Source organism: Fonsecaea multimorphosa (assembly GCF_000836435.1).
Source record: "Fonsecaea multimorphosa CBS 102226 unplaced genomic scaffold supercont1.21, whole genome shotgun sequence".
In the NCBI taxonomy this organism is placed as follows: domain Eukaryota; kingdom Fungi; phylum Ascomycota; class Eurotiomycetes; order Chaetothyriales; family Herpotrichiellaceae; genus Fonsecaea; species Fonsecaea multimorphosa.
In genome coordinates, this window is record NW_015971655.1 from 103,260 (window position 1) to 117,044 (window position 13,785).

Genomic DNA, 13,785 nt, shown 5'->3' on the forward strand with positions numbered 1-13,785 from the left:
TCTTTCCCTCGACGCCCTTCAATTCTTTCCCTTTCACCGTCCATTTCTCTTCTCTCCTTACTGTCAGCGACAATACAGAGCAAGATGATGTCTCTGTCGAGGACAGTCGCTCCCCGAGCGCTACGAGGTATGAAGAAATCCAAGCTCCTTTGCCACCACTCTTCAAGGGTCCCCATTGACAAAATCTAGCGTCAACCATCCTCCCAAACTCGCTCATCCGCGCCGCCCCAGCCGCTTCCATCTCCTCGACCTCTTCGAACCCCGCCACCTCGGTTGTCTCGCAGGCACCCACCCCAAGCGGCGATGCGTCGCGACTCCCCGTCACCGGCGGTATTCGTCGTGAAGTGCCCCTCCCGTCGCAAGATCAGAAGAAAGGAGCCATGCAATTCGCCCTCACCACACTAGATCAGATCGCAAACTGGGCTCGTCAGGGTTCACTGTGGCCCCTCACCTTCGGTCTCGCGTGTTGCGCCGTCGAAATGATGCACCTCTCCACCCCGCGATATGACCAGGATCGTCTGGGAATCATCTTCCGCGCGTCGCCCAGACAAAGCGACGTAATGATTGTGGCGGGAACACTCACCAACAAGATGGCCCCCGCGCTGAGACAGGTGTACGACCAGATGCCGGAGCCTAGATGGGTGATCTCCATGGGATCCTGTGCCAACGGTGGAGGTTACTATCACTACAGTTACAGTGTGACGAGGGGCTGTGATCGCATTGTTCCTGTGGACATTTATGTGCCGGGGTGTCCACCCACGAGTGAGGCGTTGATGTACGGCATCTTTCAATTGCAGAAAAAGAGTATGTCGGGTTTCCACTTCCCTTTTCAATCGAGATCTCTCAAACTAATCAATGACTACAGTGAGACATACACAGATCACGAGACTGTGGTACAGAAAGTAAGGGGTGCGGGACGAGAAAACATCAGAATTATCAGCATTTGCAGTGGCTGTGTCTGCAGGCAACGGGCGTTCTCGAAGTGGGTTAGAGCATCTATCTTGCTTGTGCCTTGTGCTCCGGCTCGCGCACATCATGTACAGAATGAACATTTGGTTCGATTTTTTTGCCGCTTGCCCGAATACCTTGTCCGTTGCAAAGACTCACCTTGAGGCGTTTTCACTTTTCTTCAACAGAGCACTGTCTCTTGAACAGGCACGCGCCTGATGGCCCTTGATTTCCCCTTTACAAGTTGCTCAAGCACTTCTTAAGTGCTAACAGAAAGACCTACCTACTTACCTAGGTAGGTAGTTTTTACACTGCGGGCCGAACACAGCATTTCGTCCCGTCGCAGGATTTTGCAAATCCTGTGGATCACGCACGAGTGTTTGCCGCGGCACACAAATTTCCCGATCTAGTTTTTTTTTTTAAACTTATCATTCAGCTATGCGCCTACCTTTCTTTTTTCCCTTCTCGGGAGCTGAGCTTTATCAGTCATCCTGGATATGCACTACTTCTTATCGTGATATGGGAGCTCGCTCAGTTCCTGCGGACAATGGGGTAGGCCCTTTTCTTATTTGCGTCATGCGTTGTGTTGTCTAATGCTTTGTGACTTTAAATCTTGAAGAGAGAGAGAGAGAGAGTGGAGGCATTTATGTGGACTTGGAGACAAGGGATATTTATTTGCATAACTTTCATATCTATACGTGATGTCTTCAAGCCTTTCGCCAGGACCGTGACGGGCATGACCACGAGATACCATCATGTCCGTGCCCAGGGATGAGGCTTGCTATGAAGTCAGTCCGGCGATGAAACGGTTTTTGAGAACAAGCGGTACGATTGTCGTCGAGGACAAGTCCGCCGTCCATTCAACGTGGGCCTTGGCCCCTTTTGAAAGATTCCACTCCCTCAAAAGCTATCAATCATAGCATCATTCCCACAGCTCCCGCCAGGATCCCACCCACACCACCAACAAGGGCAATTCTCTCCAAACGTACAGGTGGTCTAGGAGCGGCGGCAGCGGCGCCAGTGAAGCTAGATGTAGAAGCAGCAGCCGCAACAAAGCCCGTGCTAGTAGTGACTGAAGATGTGGCTGACGCCGGCGACGCTGTGGTCGCAGTAGTACTACTGGGAACGTGGCCACCTGCAGTTGCCAAGGGCGCCTGCTGGTACGAGTATGTGATATCCTGCAGGCTCGCCGGGCAGGATGGCAAGGTCATGCTTGAGACCCGTGTCGTTGGCGAAGGCACGCCGGAGATGCGCGAGTAGAATTGGCACAGTGTCCATGATGAGGTGGATGTGTCGCTGGAAGAAGACGGGGCAATGGTGCTAGTTGGGGTGGCGGTCGTTGGAGGGATCGTGTATGAAAAGGTCAACAGGCTGGAAGGGCAGAGAGGTAGCGTCATTGAAGTCTCATGCGTCGAGGAAATTCCTGGGATGCTCGAGTAGAATTGGCAGAGGGTGTAGCTGCCGCTTGGGGGAGCTGTGGAACTGACTGCCACTGCTACTGCGATCGCGGTCGACGGAGCAATTGCAATTGTCATCACGATCGTCGTGACGATGGCGCTGAGTTTGAAAAGGACGGCCATACTGGACTATACTCGGTAGGTATATACTTAGGTACATGTACTGAGAGTTTTTTTTTCCTTCGGTAGGTAAGCAGGTCAAGTATTCTCTTTACTTTTGTATGAATGTTCTAAGTCAAAACTCCCTGGGTAGTCAATTCCATTTCATATCCATTGCAGAAAGTCGAAGGGGGGCGACTACAGATAAATCCATTACTTCGAGAAGCAGGCACCAGCCAAAAGACTGGGTTGTGCTGGGATCTGCTCGTTGACGGGTTACTAGGGAGACAGCTATAGCAGGGTGAGGTAACTCTTCAGAGACTAGTCGGTAGGTAGGAGCTCGAAGAAGGAGGATCGTGGTCGAGATGGGCACATGGGATAGGATGGGGATGAGAGTGAGGTACGGAGTCTTGCCGAAACATACTAGAATAAGCGGCGGCGGGTGGGAGTATTCGACTCGTTTGGCACTTTTGGCAACTTTGTCGAGTTTACCGAGTTTGTCCGGTTTGTGTAGTTTGTTCCTCCTGACCACCAGCACTCGCACCAAAGCCTAAAGGAACTGCTTCGCTTCCCGAAAGGCCGCCTAGGGGCCACCTAGAGGCCACCTAACGAGGCACCTAAAGATAGCATCCCCGCCAGTCTTACCGTATATGTAGACTTCAAGAGCGGGTGAGTGGTTCAGGCCCCGGAACCTCAGCATACTGGCACTAGGTAGGGGCAAAGAAGGTGCTCACCCACCTACCCTCCCCTCCTCCTTCACCGCCCCCCGAGTTTCGGGTGCTACGAAGGAACGGAGCGCAATTGCGTTGAGCATGTTTACTAATTGCAGGTGATTAAACACCATCGAGCAAAACCGTCTCAACGCGATACAGAGCATAAAACACTCGCGGTTCCTGTTTGTTTTGTTTTCTTTGCCTTTGTTTGACCTTTGGAATCGGATATCGCAATTGCGCACAAATACCTCAGCCTCACCACCCACCCACCTACCTGCGTTACCCACCCCGCCATATTCTGCCGTCTCGACTGTACTCGGTACATATATTGCACAGAACCCATCATATCCAACTTTGACAACTTCCCTCTCCTCTACTCGCACACGCACACTGCCGTAACACCTCTCCTCACCCCAATTGAATTCCCCCCTCACTTAATCCTCGCGCAACCCAAAGGACGCAATGGCCGAACACCACTACAAGTTCAACGTGACAATGACCTGCGGGGGCTGCTCCGGCGCTGTCGAGCGCGTGCTCAAGAAACTCGATGGTAAGCGCTTTCAGAAATAAACAGCATAGCATACCGCTGCAAAAACACACCACCACCCAAACTGCAGCAAGCCAGACGCTGCTGCCGTAGGCGCAGTGGCGGTGGTCTTGCGACTTGCGTTGTTGTGTCTTCACCTCCCCCTCCCACTGCGTTGCTTTGCTTCATTTCATTCCTTGGACTTTCTCAAGAAGAAAGAAAACATTGGCTGACACATGATTTCCCTGCCCCTTTACAGGAGTCAAGGACTACAAGGTGTCGCTGGACACGCAGACCGCCGACGTGACCACGGAAGACTCGGTGTCTTACGAAACAGTGCTCGAGAAGATCAAGAAGACTGGCAAGGCGGTGAACTCGGGCGAGGCGGACGGTGTCGCCATGTCCGTGTGAGATTTTGAACGCTGAAATCAGGGCACGTCTTTGGGATATCAAGTACTACACAACGAGCCAGTTTGCGCTGGTGGGTGGATTCTATGTGAGGGGATAGTCCGAGGTCCAGCGATGTGGAAGAAGAGGATGTCGAGCAAGCATCACTGGTGAACAAAGTCGCATGCGATGAGTAGCACGATGTATCAGCTGAATCTTCGGACTATTCACCTGGACGAAAATGTGGTCCAGTGTGGGCATGGAAGTTGGACCCTTTCAGAAAGCAGGAATAGAACATTACCAAAAACATTTCAAGTTTGATTTTTCTCACATTGGCTGTCGCTCACATCGAGTCCTATCTGATAGTCCTATGCAGATTGACAACTTCCACGAGCTGGTCTCAACATACATTGGACATTGGAAGGAGAAAGCCCAGGGGCGGATCCCTTCATCGTCTCACAGATGTGGCTAAGAAGCCAGTGCTTTGCCTGAACTCCATTTTCATTGCCTCCGATCGTGATCCAGTGTGCCAAAACATGGGTATCTTGATCAAGCATAACATTACAAGGAGAAGCTCATGGTACTCTTTCGTGATTCTTTGGCAGTCCTCGATCGAAAGTCGACAGAACTCCCGCCGCTGACTTAGAAACATGCATAAATCACCCACCCATTTTGATGCAGGAACCGTGTGATGAAACAATACTTTTGACAATGATGGAGCAAAGTAGTCGTGACTGAGTAGAGAACGTCTACAGAGCGATGAGTGGGTCGAGATGTTGAGGACACTGCTTGCTTAACGTCGTATCGAGATAGTGCCTGGATCAAGTGTCAGCGCTGTCAGTGGAAAAAATGGCAGGGAATGTATGCTGAAGCAAATTTCTGCCTTCAAATCTTACCGTCGTCCGGAGCCTCTTCGACACATTTCCCTTGGTGACGTCTCAGAACGGATGACGCTTGAAACTTTCCACTTCAGCGTGCATACGAATGCAGAGGAGCTGCTCTTCGATCATACTCAGGCAGACGCTGTGGAGGCAAAGGTTGTAGGGGTTCACGGCCACTGGATCCATCAGGATAAATGTACCGCACGCGAGGCTCTTGCACAATAGGTTGCACGTATTGTTCACGGACGAGCCTCTCTGGCTCCCTAGTAATCGTGCTGTTATATGCGCGCGACTCGCCAATGGGCTCGTAGACCTGACCTAGTGGAAGCAACGGTTGCTTTCCCAGATCCCGAATGGGTCGGATTGACTCAACCTCATCGTGGCTAGGCGCCGCGTAGGGTTGTGGATGATAACGACGCTGGATCGTGGTCGTCTCACGGAGCTCATGGGTAGCAGGTATGGGTTCATAGAGACGGACAACAGAATGCGAAGAATCATGAGCATCGTAGAGAGGTTGACGATCAGCATAAGCGGTCTCCCGGGCAGAAATTGCCTGTTGTAGACGCGGGCTGGATCGTGGCTCACCATAATTAGCTGCGCGATTTTCAGCGTGGGCAGCCACCGGCTGAGGTGGCAGATAGTGATGTTCAACAGGCCTGCCGGGAGACTCTCTTCTGTTGATGCGGCGTTCTTGGATTGGTTGCGTCTCTTCCAATCGACGTCTCTTAGGAGTTTGGCTAGAGCTATGCGTCAGGTCAATGTAGGCAGCATTCCTCGCATTGCGTCCGTCTTCCCGCCCTGGGTTAGTTTCACGATGCTCAGAATGCACTTCAAATGGGTTTCGACGTAAGCGAGGAGACATATATGACCCATCAGGTCCTTCGATCGATGGCAGTATCGTACCATCGCCTCTGTCAAAATCTGCGTTGTTGCGCGAATCCCGTTGGGCAAAGTCTTGAGGTGAAGAAGGTCGCGTTCTAATTTGCGCTCCAGTCATTGCCGGCGCCGGTTGTTTGTGATAGTGTTGTGGGGTGTCTGCGCGGGTTGCACGGGGCCTTGTGTCGATCCGTTCGTACAAAATGCCGTTTGCGTCCTGGATGTACGTTGGAGGGCTGGGTTGGCGGCTTCGAATCGGGGGCTGTCAATAAGGTTAGTGAAAACCGTATAATTTCCGCCTGTCAGCAGAAAGTGGTTAGAGAGCCTTTATGGAAATCCCGCTTACCTCATAATCCACTCTTGCTACGCTTGTTGGAGGAGCCTGAGTGTGAAATATCTGGGCTGGTGAGTGGGCTGGAGGGTCAAGAGGGACAAGAACGCGTGGTGCTGGAGCCGGTTCAGGCTCGTAAATCCTTTCCAAAACCGTGACTGGTCTCTGGGCGATGTTGGAATGATAGTCACGCTTAGCTTGTTCCCAGATAGCATATCTGCTTTGATTTCGTCGGGCAATCTCAGCGTTAGATGGTCTGTATGTGCGAACGGTGGGTGGATAGTCCAAAATTCGTTCAGGTTGCAGTTGCGGCCAAGGGGAAATAGGGCGACCAGGGCCAGGACCGTAAGAAGTACTTGGGAGTTCTTCAACCTGAACATGGTCTTGGCCCAGGGGTTCGACGCCTTCGGAGTCACTCTCTGATGCTTCCTCGTCAGAGATTACGATGACCTCTTTAAGGAGATCATCTGCAGCGCCGGTGGTGCTTTCAAGGGTGGTATCTTCACCGCCCCGCCACTCAACCAGCTTTACGAGAGTCTCTTTTTCCACCATATGACGAGCCTCGTTGTATGGCATCTGCCTCAACAACTTGTCATATTGGGTGTAGTTGTGGCGGATATGGGCAACAACAGACAACTGCGCTCTTCGAACAAGTGGTAGTTCGTTTGCAGTGCCGACCCTGCGATCACCCAGCTGAAACGCTGTCTTGATAATCTGATACAAATCATTGTTGGGGATATTGGGGAACAAATCTTTGATGGTCTGTTTGGCATCAGTGTTGATGGTGATCTGGTCCTTCTCTTCTACCGGACGTTGACCGTTCGAGTTGCGATACACTTTACTGAAAAAGTTATCGTCATTCGACTCGTCAATGACCTTGCCTTCGCTGTTCAGGCGGATGCCGTAGTGGGCACAAACTTGGTCGACAATCCTCGTGGGAAAATGGAAGCCGACACGATGTACCTCCCTCGACAACTCATGGCGCGCAGCATGTGGAGTAATCTTGAACGTCAGTGAAACACGCGTGTACAACATAAAAATGGAGTGGGCTTACCGTCACGGCGTAGATCTTGTGGTCACCTCGGCGAGCAAATTCTTTCAATGCGTTGGTGAGCTCGGGGTTTCCGGCGGGAATGAACGTATATCCAGGCGGGGGACGCTCTTGGAATGAGATCTTTTTCGGGTCATAAGCACTGGTAATATAGCCTCGACGATGAGCCGGGTTGACTCTTACCACTGTGGGCAGTTTCTTCTCCTGGGGATCCCCTCCAATGGCGATTTTGTGTCTCTTCTGCCGGGCCACCTGGCCACCTCGGGTTGAGGCACCTGCCGCGCCCTTCTTGGCCACCTTCTGCTTGACTCTTGCCATCTTGAACTCTCAACCTACAAAGGGGGGAAACCGAACAATTGGGCTCGTAACATAGGAGATGAGGGGCGCGAGGTCTAACAGAGAGCAATCAGTTGAACGAAACAGGAGAGAATCGGACAAGCAGTTTCCTGGCTCGTGCGAAGTTGTCTTAGGCGATGGTTGCTACAGTCTTCACCACAGTCTTGCGAGCGGTCAGCTGCACAAACGCGGCTTGACGGGAGGCGCCACTGCACTTCAGGCGCAGGATCTCAGCGTGAGATCGAAACTTGTCCACGGGGCGAAGTGGGATTTCCGGAGATATTGGCATGGAGAATCAACGAGTGAGTGAGCCTCGACAGATGCCGGAACTGGGAGATGTACCGAGTACCAAGTACGTGGTGATTGAGTGAGAGAGGCAGGGAGGAATGGAGCAGGCGACTGCGCTGGTATTTAATTTAAGCTCGCATCTTGAAGTCCGGCTTTGACAGGGCTTGGCGGGCGCTTGGGTGCCGCCTTACAAGTCCAGCCACGTGCCAGCGTCAACACGTCAACACGCCACGTCAAGCTGCGTGGTTACTGCTGCCGCTTTTGAGCAGCAACCTGGGCCAATGAGAGAGAGGCTGGCCATCATGTGATCTCCGGCTCGAGAAGCTCGAGCTACGGAGAAGCATTCAACACTACAGACACTTTTGGTTCGCCGTACCATCTCGCGACCTCCTTTTGTGGCTTCCGCTCCAATCCTCAAACAGCCGCGAACAAATCTTCGCTCATAACATGGCAAGCAAGTTGCCGAGCGCCTTTGCGACGCCCTCAGTATCCTGCAGGATCATCTGATGACCGCTTTGGACCACTACAACTTCTGAAGGCCCTCCCACCAAACTGCTGATGTCCTTCGACCTCTGCGGCGGACTGATCATGTCCTTGTCACCGGCCACAAACACAGCCGGACACTTGATCAGACTGTAATCGGGGTCATGGTGGTCGTCGCTGGCGACTAATTCTGCTGTGGCTGCATATGCCTCAGCAGAGCAAGATTCCACAGCCTCACGCACCTGCTGTTCGTGCGCGCTGTCGTTGGTGCGATCCGCTGGGAAATTCGTCTTGACCGCGATCTGCCCAACCTCATCCATACCTCTCTCACGCGCTATTCTCGCAAGATCTCGCATGCGCTGCTGCGCCGGCGGAATGCCCCTCACGGAACGGCCTGCACCCAGAAGTAAAAGTCCTGCCACTTTGGCGGGATACTGGGCAGCATAGTGTAAGCTGATGATACCGCCAAGGGAGTGACCGACAAGGAGGACTGGTTCTTTGTTACTGCTCGCTCCTGCTGCCGAGGGAGAAGGATGTTCCTGAATATATGTGATGAGATCGTGTAAGTCGGAGACATATCGTGCAAATGAAAGAGGCTTCCCTGGGTTGAGGGGTGTCTTTCCGAAACCTTCGAGATCTACGTCGATGACTTGATAGCCAGGCGGTATAAAGGGAATTAGGTCTCGGAATGTTTCTGTTGAGCCGCCTAGTCCATGTAACAAGACAACGAGACGTTCCCCCTGGTTGCTGGATGAGATATAGTGGATGTCGGTACCATGAGGCGTGAGATGTCTTGTCGATGAATGCGGCTGCATCTTTGTGGTTGTTGACGGTCGTGAAACACTTTTTGTTCTGAGCTACAAGCAGCAACCTGGAGCCACATGTATGCTTGCTCCCTGTGTCCAGGACTCATCCACAGTGCAGAGCCTGAAGCCACTTTGTTGAACCAGAAACTCGGCCGAGCTCCACTTCCCTCGTCGGCCGAAGACGATACTCCTATCCAGCTCCATACCAGCACTTCCAGTCTACATCTCCAGCAACCATACTCGGCCGACTGGTATTAGCCAAGGCGTGCAGTCGCTTGATGGCCGCTGGGGATTAGCGCTTCCAGTTCTAGAGGAGAAAGTCGAAGATTGAAAAGGACATTCTCGGTTTCATAACTGCTGCAGTTGCTGTCAGCCACCACCTTGTAAATACTAACGACAGAATCAAACCGCCGCAACAATGGTTGTTGAAGCTCTCACGGAAGTCATTGCCCCGGAAGGCGTCAAAGCAAGGCTTGTCGCAACCAGGGCGGCGGATATCACGCTTCCACACGCGGAAAAGACAGGTGGACGAATAGTGCCTCTTCAGCATCCGGCCGAAAGCAAAGTTGACTTTGGTGCTGAAGTATACGGGATCGATCTGAACAAGCTCACTGATGCGGATTTTGAATTGATTTCTGATGCTTTGCACAAACATAAAGTCTTGATCTTCAAAGAGCAGCCAGAGATGCTCAAACCGCAACAGCAGTATCTGCTGACTGCAAACTTCGATCCTGACGAGACGACGGGAGGCTTCGCACATGGCGCCGATCCATTCTTGACCTCACACAACGGGGTCAACATCTATGGAATTCAGAGCAGACCTGCCATTCCTGTGCAGCCGCAAGTGCATATATTGGGACGAGGCGAAGTTCCCAAAGATCATTATCAGTTTCCTCCCGGGTTCAAAGTCAAGGGTATCGATCACCACGAATTCCATCTCCCGCCTCACATTCCCAAAGAGGAACGCGAGAAGGGAGCCAGCAGGTTCTATCAGTGGCACTGGGACGGGTCGTTGTACAATATCCCACCTCCGAGGGTGGGTTGCTTACTGGCCGTCAGGACTCCGAAGGGACCGGATGTCACCGTCCGCTGGGACGATGGGACCGGAACGGAGATGAAGATACCACCTGGAGCAACTGCCTACGTTGCCGGATCCAGAGCCTTGGAACTCCTGGACGAAGAGACAAAACAGATTGCATTTCATTCTCGGATCGAGTATGCGCCACACGCCTTCAAGTGGATGTCAACCGCCCACAGCACCAGACTTGGACATACCCTGGAAACCGAAGGCCTCGAGCTGCCGCGCGAGAAGCTCCCACCCATTGATGAAAACAAGATCTGCATCTACCCGATGGTGTGGACCAACCCGAAGACCGGCGAAAAGTCCTTGCAGGTGCACGGACAAGGAGCGGTCAAGTTGTACCTCAAAAGCAGCCCGAATGGAGAAGAAAAGATTGTCGATGATCTGAAGGAAGTGAGGGAGTTCATGCACAAGTACGCTCTTCTCCCATAGCAGTCTCTCGCAGCCGTTGTCACATATGTCCGCTAACAATGTTGCCAGAATTATGCGGCCGGCAATCTCGCCCGAGAATATTTATGCCCATCCCCACCAAGAGCAAGACGTCGTTCTTTGGTACAACCGTGCATTGTGGCACAGCATTGTAAGTTGACTCCAGAACCTGTCTTGCTATGGCGAATTGCTGATATGTATTGCAAGACCGAATTCCCAGAGTCATATGGACCGAGGATCATGCATCAGTGTAATATTGCAGCATCGGACCACCCATCGGGCTAGCGGCTTCAATGGAGGCGGCTGTGAAGCAATGAGAGAGAAATACCGCCCTCGTCTGGAAATTGTCCGGCATAAACAAACCTTCGTCGGTGATTGACGACGATGTGGTCAAAAAGATTTTTGCTATAGAGCGGAGCCAATGTCTTTGGAAAGGCCAAGCTAGAAGGCAGCATCATGGTATCGAGGAAGAAAGGGATCCCCACTGGGCGCGACAACAATTCTTATCCAGTACTCATCGATGCTAGAATCCGCGACCTTGATTTGCAAAAGATAGCAGGTTGTCAAAGGTCTGAGTGCCATCTTCATCAGATAGCGGCATACTCCACAACCAGTTCAAGTCATTAGGAAGAGTTAGTGGTTCGTCCACGCCGACTTCCTGTGTCGTATCCTCTGCTCGCTGCTGTATAAGGTCCAATTCTTCATTCGAGTTCAGACGCTCTGGAATGCCCTGATTCATGAGCGGCGGACGATCTTGTTGATCCTCGCAGAAGGATCTCGCAAACTCGGCGGCATCGAAACCTCGACGTCGTTTTCTTGGGGTGCTGCTGCTGCTGTTGCTGCTGTCTCTGACGGGCGCATCATTGGACCCTCTCTTTCGACTACTACTACCACCACTACTACTCTCGACCCGCCGGTTCTCGATCTGCTTTTGCAGCGCATTCAGGACCTTGACACCTCGTGCGGCGATCATGCTCTTCTGCTGGCAGAGCTGCAGGTGCTCGAGGGTCTGGTCGACCAGCTGTGATGATTCGTCCTGGCCCTGGCCGGAATACGGCGAGTGCAGGATGTCAAAGCATATCACTATGCAAGCCGCCACGGCGAATGCCTGGTGAGTCCAGAGCATCGGGCTCGACTCGTCCCTGCTGCTCGCGAGGTACTCTTTCAAGATCGTTTTGGACGCCGCCAGGCAGGTTCGACGCGTGAATGCGAAGACCGGGTTCGTGAAACTGAGTCCGAGAAGCTTCCTATATGGAACAGACCTTTAGTTACCTAGGGACGATGGGGGACTGGGCGGATTCTCCTGACAAGGATGGGACGTACCTGTGAATCATAATGATCTTGTGTGCGGAACTCATGGCAATGGCTCGCCGCGCCCATGGAATGTAGCACGGCCAATTGGTGTCAAAGGCGGTGTTGGCGAGGAATGAGGGCCTACCCGTGGCCAATGACCGCATCTTTTTGTCGTAGACCAAAACTGCCTCGTGTTTTGTGTAGAGAGTATTGGACATGGCCATGGCGTCCTGGAGGGCTGGCATGATGGCCGCGATCTTGGACAGGAACCGGCAGAAGCTGGTGACGGTCGGTTCGGACTCGTCGAGCACGTTCAAGTCGTCGTCACAGTTTTGAGGCGGGAGAGAGGTCGAGTGCAGCGGATTGATCGAGTACGACTCGGAGAATGCCGTGCTGAACCAGTCCTGCGTACAGAGCTCCTGCCACACGCGCCGGCCTGTTTCCAGCTCCACGCCGTGACCTGGCGCCTCGTCGTCCAGTCGGTGCAGACCAAGACTTTGCGCGATGCGGACAGCAGACGCCAGCATGACGGACTGGGCGTTCGAGTGGCCCAACATATGGGCAGTGTTGGTCAACGTCGTGATGGCCTGGACGGCATGTAAGGAATGGTGGGCGGTGAAATTGGCCGCGTTCAGGGCGACGACGACGGCCTTGTACCATTTTTGAGATAGGAGCCGTGCTTCACTCTCGGCGAACCCCCATTTCCTCGCCTCGTGTGCCGGGGCCGAGGTGATTGTCCCGGCCATGATCGAGAACAGTAGTGCCACCCACTGCAGCGCGACTCCCTTCTTGGAGTCGAACTTGCCACCGTGATCGGCGTAGAAGGATGCGAGTTCTTTGGACAAGGTCGGCGCCAAGTACGAGCCGTGGAACCAGAGCATGCAGTTGCTGTGGTAGTCGACCAGCTGGTACACCTGGCGTCGAGACGGGAGCAGGATCTGTAGCCACGAAACGAGATTCACGCCGGAATCGAGAGCGTAGCAGTCGAGCTCCTCGGCCGGGCTGCTGATGCCAATCCCGCCATCATCGTGCTCGGAGACTCGAAGAGCTTCCGGCGACAGCATTGCATTGTCCGGATCCTTCATGCGGCCCCAGGCCAGGAACTCCAGGACCGTGACTGCATCTGCAATTTCTGACCCCTGGCTTGGCGACGACGACCTCAGCCGTGTGGTGCCAGTCCTCCCCTCGGCCTGATCTGTCGCTGGAGTCGTCGTCGAAGACTGTGCCGCCCCATTGGTCTCGGCAATTTTCTCTTGAAGGGCGGCCTCGAGTTCTGCCACACGCACACGAAGAGCACCCACGGCGGACGTGTCGTCGTTGGACTGATGTCGAGCACTGGATATACTGCTTTGCGCATGTGTGTCGTCGGCATCATCGCGTTCGCATTCTGCCGGAGTCCCCCTCTTCACGCAGTTGTGGCATGGGATCTGTTTGTCACACTTGACCTTCCGCCGAGTGCATAGGCGACAGGCCAGTCTCCTCCGAGGGGCCGCGGACATTGCAGTTGAGCCGGCAACATAGTTGCTCGAGTCTCGCTGATCCTAACGGGTTGCTTCTGAGAGGCTCCAGATATCTGCGCGAAGCCAGCGGGTCGGTGTTTCGTTGACGAATAGTGGGATTGATAAGGGGAGTTTTGATAAACAATACCATCAATGCTATTCGCCAGGACCAAAGTGGTCCCTCTACTTCCTCAAAACTCCACCACGTCCAGGCAGTACTGGCTCCTGAGAGCAATGTTCTGGGCCACCATGGCAACTAACTGAACTTGGTCCTAGCTGGTCCCGTGCGCGTCGGGCGGTT

General features: G+C 53.3%; 7 protein-coding genes across 7 annotated transcripts; 3 read left to right on the plus strand and 4 right to left on the minus strand.

The window, feature by feature from the left end:
• Positions 1 to 84: 84 nt before the first annotated feature.
• Z520_08846 (NADH-ubiquinone oxidoreductase 19.3 kDa subunit, mitochondrial) lies at positions 85 to 906 on the plus strand (the record flags this gene model as incomplete). Its single annotated transcript, XM_016779342.1, has 3 exons — positions 85 to 127; positions 190 to 804; positions 866 to 906. 3 exons carry the CDS (start codon positions 85 to 87, stop codon positions 904 to 906), a joined length of 699 nt encoding a protein of 232 aa, XP_016629452.1.
• Positions 907 to 1,862: 956 nt separating this feature from the next.
• Positions 1,863 to 2,528, minus strand: Z520_08847 (uncharacterized protein; the record flags this gene model as incomplete). The annotated part of the gene is made up of 1 exon (XM_016779343.1): positions 1,863 to 2,528. The coding sequence occupies one exon, from the start codon at positions 2,526 to 2,528 to the stop codon at positions 1,863 to 1,865; it is 666 nt and encodes a 221-aa protein (XP_016629453.1).
• Positions 2,529 to 3,679: 1,151 nt separating this feature from the next.
• Positions 3,680 to 4,154, plus strand: Z520_08848 (uncharacterized protein; the record flags this gene model as incomplete). The annotated part of the gene is made up of 2 exons (XM_016779344.1): positions 3,680 to 3,767; positions 4,003 to 4,154. 2 exons carry the CDS (start codon positions 3,680 to 3,682, stop codon positions 4,152 to 4,154), a joined length of 240 nt encoding a protein of 79 aa, XP_016629454.1.
• A 945-nt stretch (positions 4,155 to 5,099) lies between these two features.
• On the minus strand, positions 5,100 to 7,587 carry Z520_08849 (uncharacterized protein; the record flags this gene model as incomplete). The annotated part of the gene is made up of 3 exons (XM_016779345.1): positions 5,100 to 6,149; positions 6,234 to 7,220; positions 7,273 to 7,587. 3 exons carry the CDS (start codon positions 7,585 to 7,587, stop codon positions 5,100 to 5,102), a joined length of 2,352 nt encoding a protein of 783 aa, XP_016629455.1.
• Positions 7,588 to 8,333: 746 nt separating this feature from the next.
• Z520_08850 (uncharacterized protein) lies at positions 8,334 to 9,191 on the minus strand (the record flags this gene model as incomplete). Its single annotated transcript, XM_016779346.1, has 1 exon — positions 8,334 to 9,191. One exon carries the CDS (start codon positions 9,189 to 9,191, stop codon positions 8,334 to 8,336), a length of 858 nt encoding a protein of 285 aa, XP_016629456.1.
• A 409-nt stretch (positions 9,192 to 9,600) lies between these two features.
• Z520_08851 (uncharacterized protein) lies at positions 9,601 to 10,977 on the plus strand (the record flags this gene model as incomplete). Its single annotated transcript, XM_016779347.1, has 3 exons — positions 9,601 to 10,676; positions 10,744 to 10,843; positions 10,900 to 10,977. 3 exons carry the CDS (start codon positions 9,601 to 9,603, stop codon positions 10,975 to 10,977), a joined length of 1,254 nt encoding a protein of 417 aa, XP_016629457.1.
• Positions 10,978 to 11,215: 238 nt separating this feature from the next.
• Positions 11,216 to 13,484, minus strand: Z520_08852 (uncharacterized protein; the record flags this gene model as incomplete). The annotated part of the gene is made up of 2 exons (XM_016779348.1): positions 11,216 to 11,939; positions 12,016 to 13,484. The coding sequence occupies 2 exons, from the start codon at positions 13,482 to 13,484 to the stop codon at positions 11,216 to 11,218; spliced, it is 2,193 nt and encodes a 730-aa protein (XP_016629458.1).
• Positions 13,485 to 13,785: the final 301 nt, after the last annotated feature.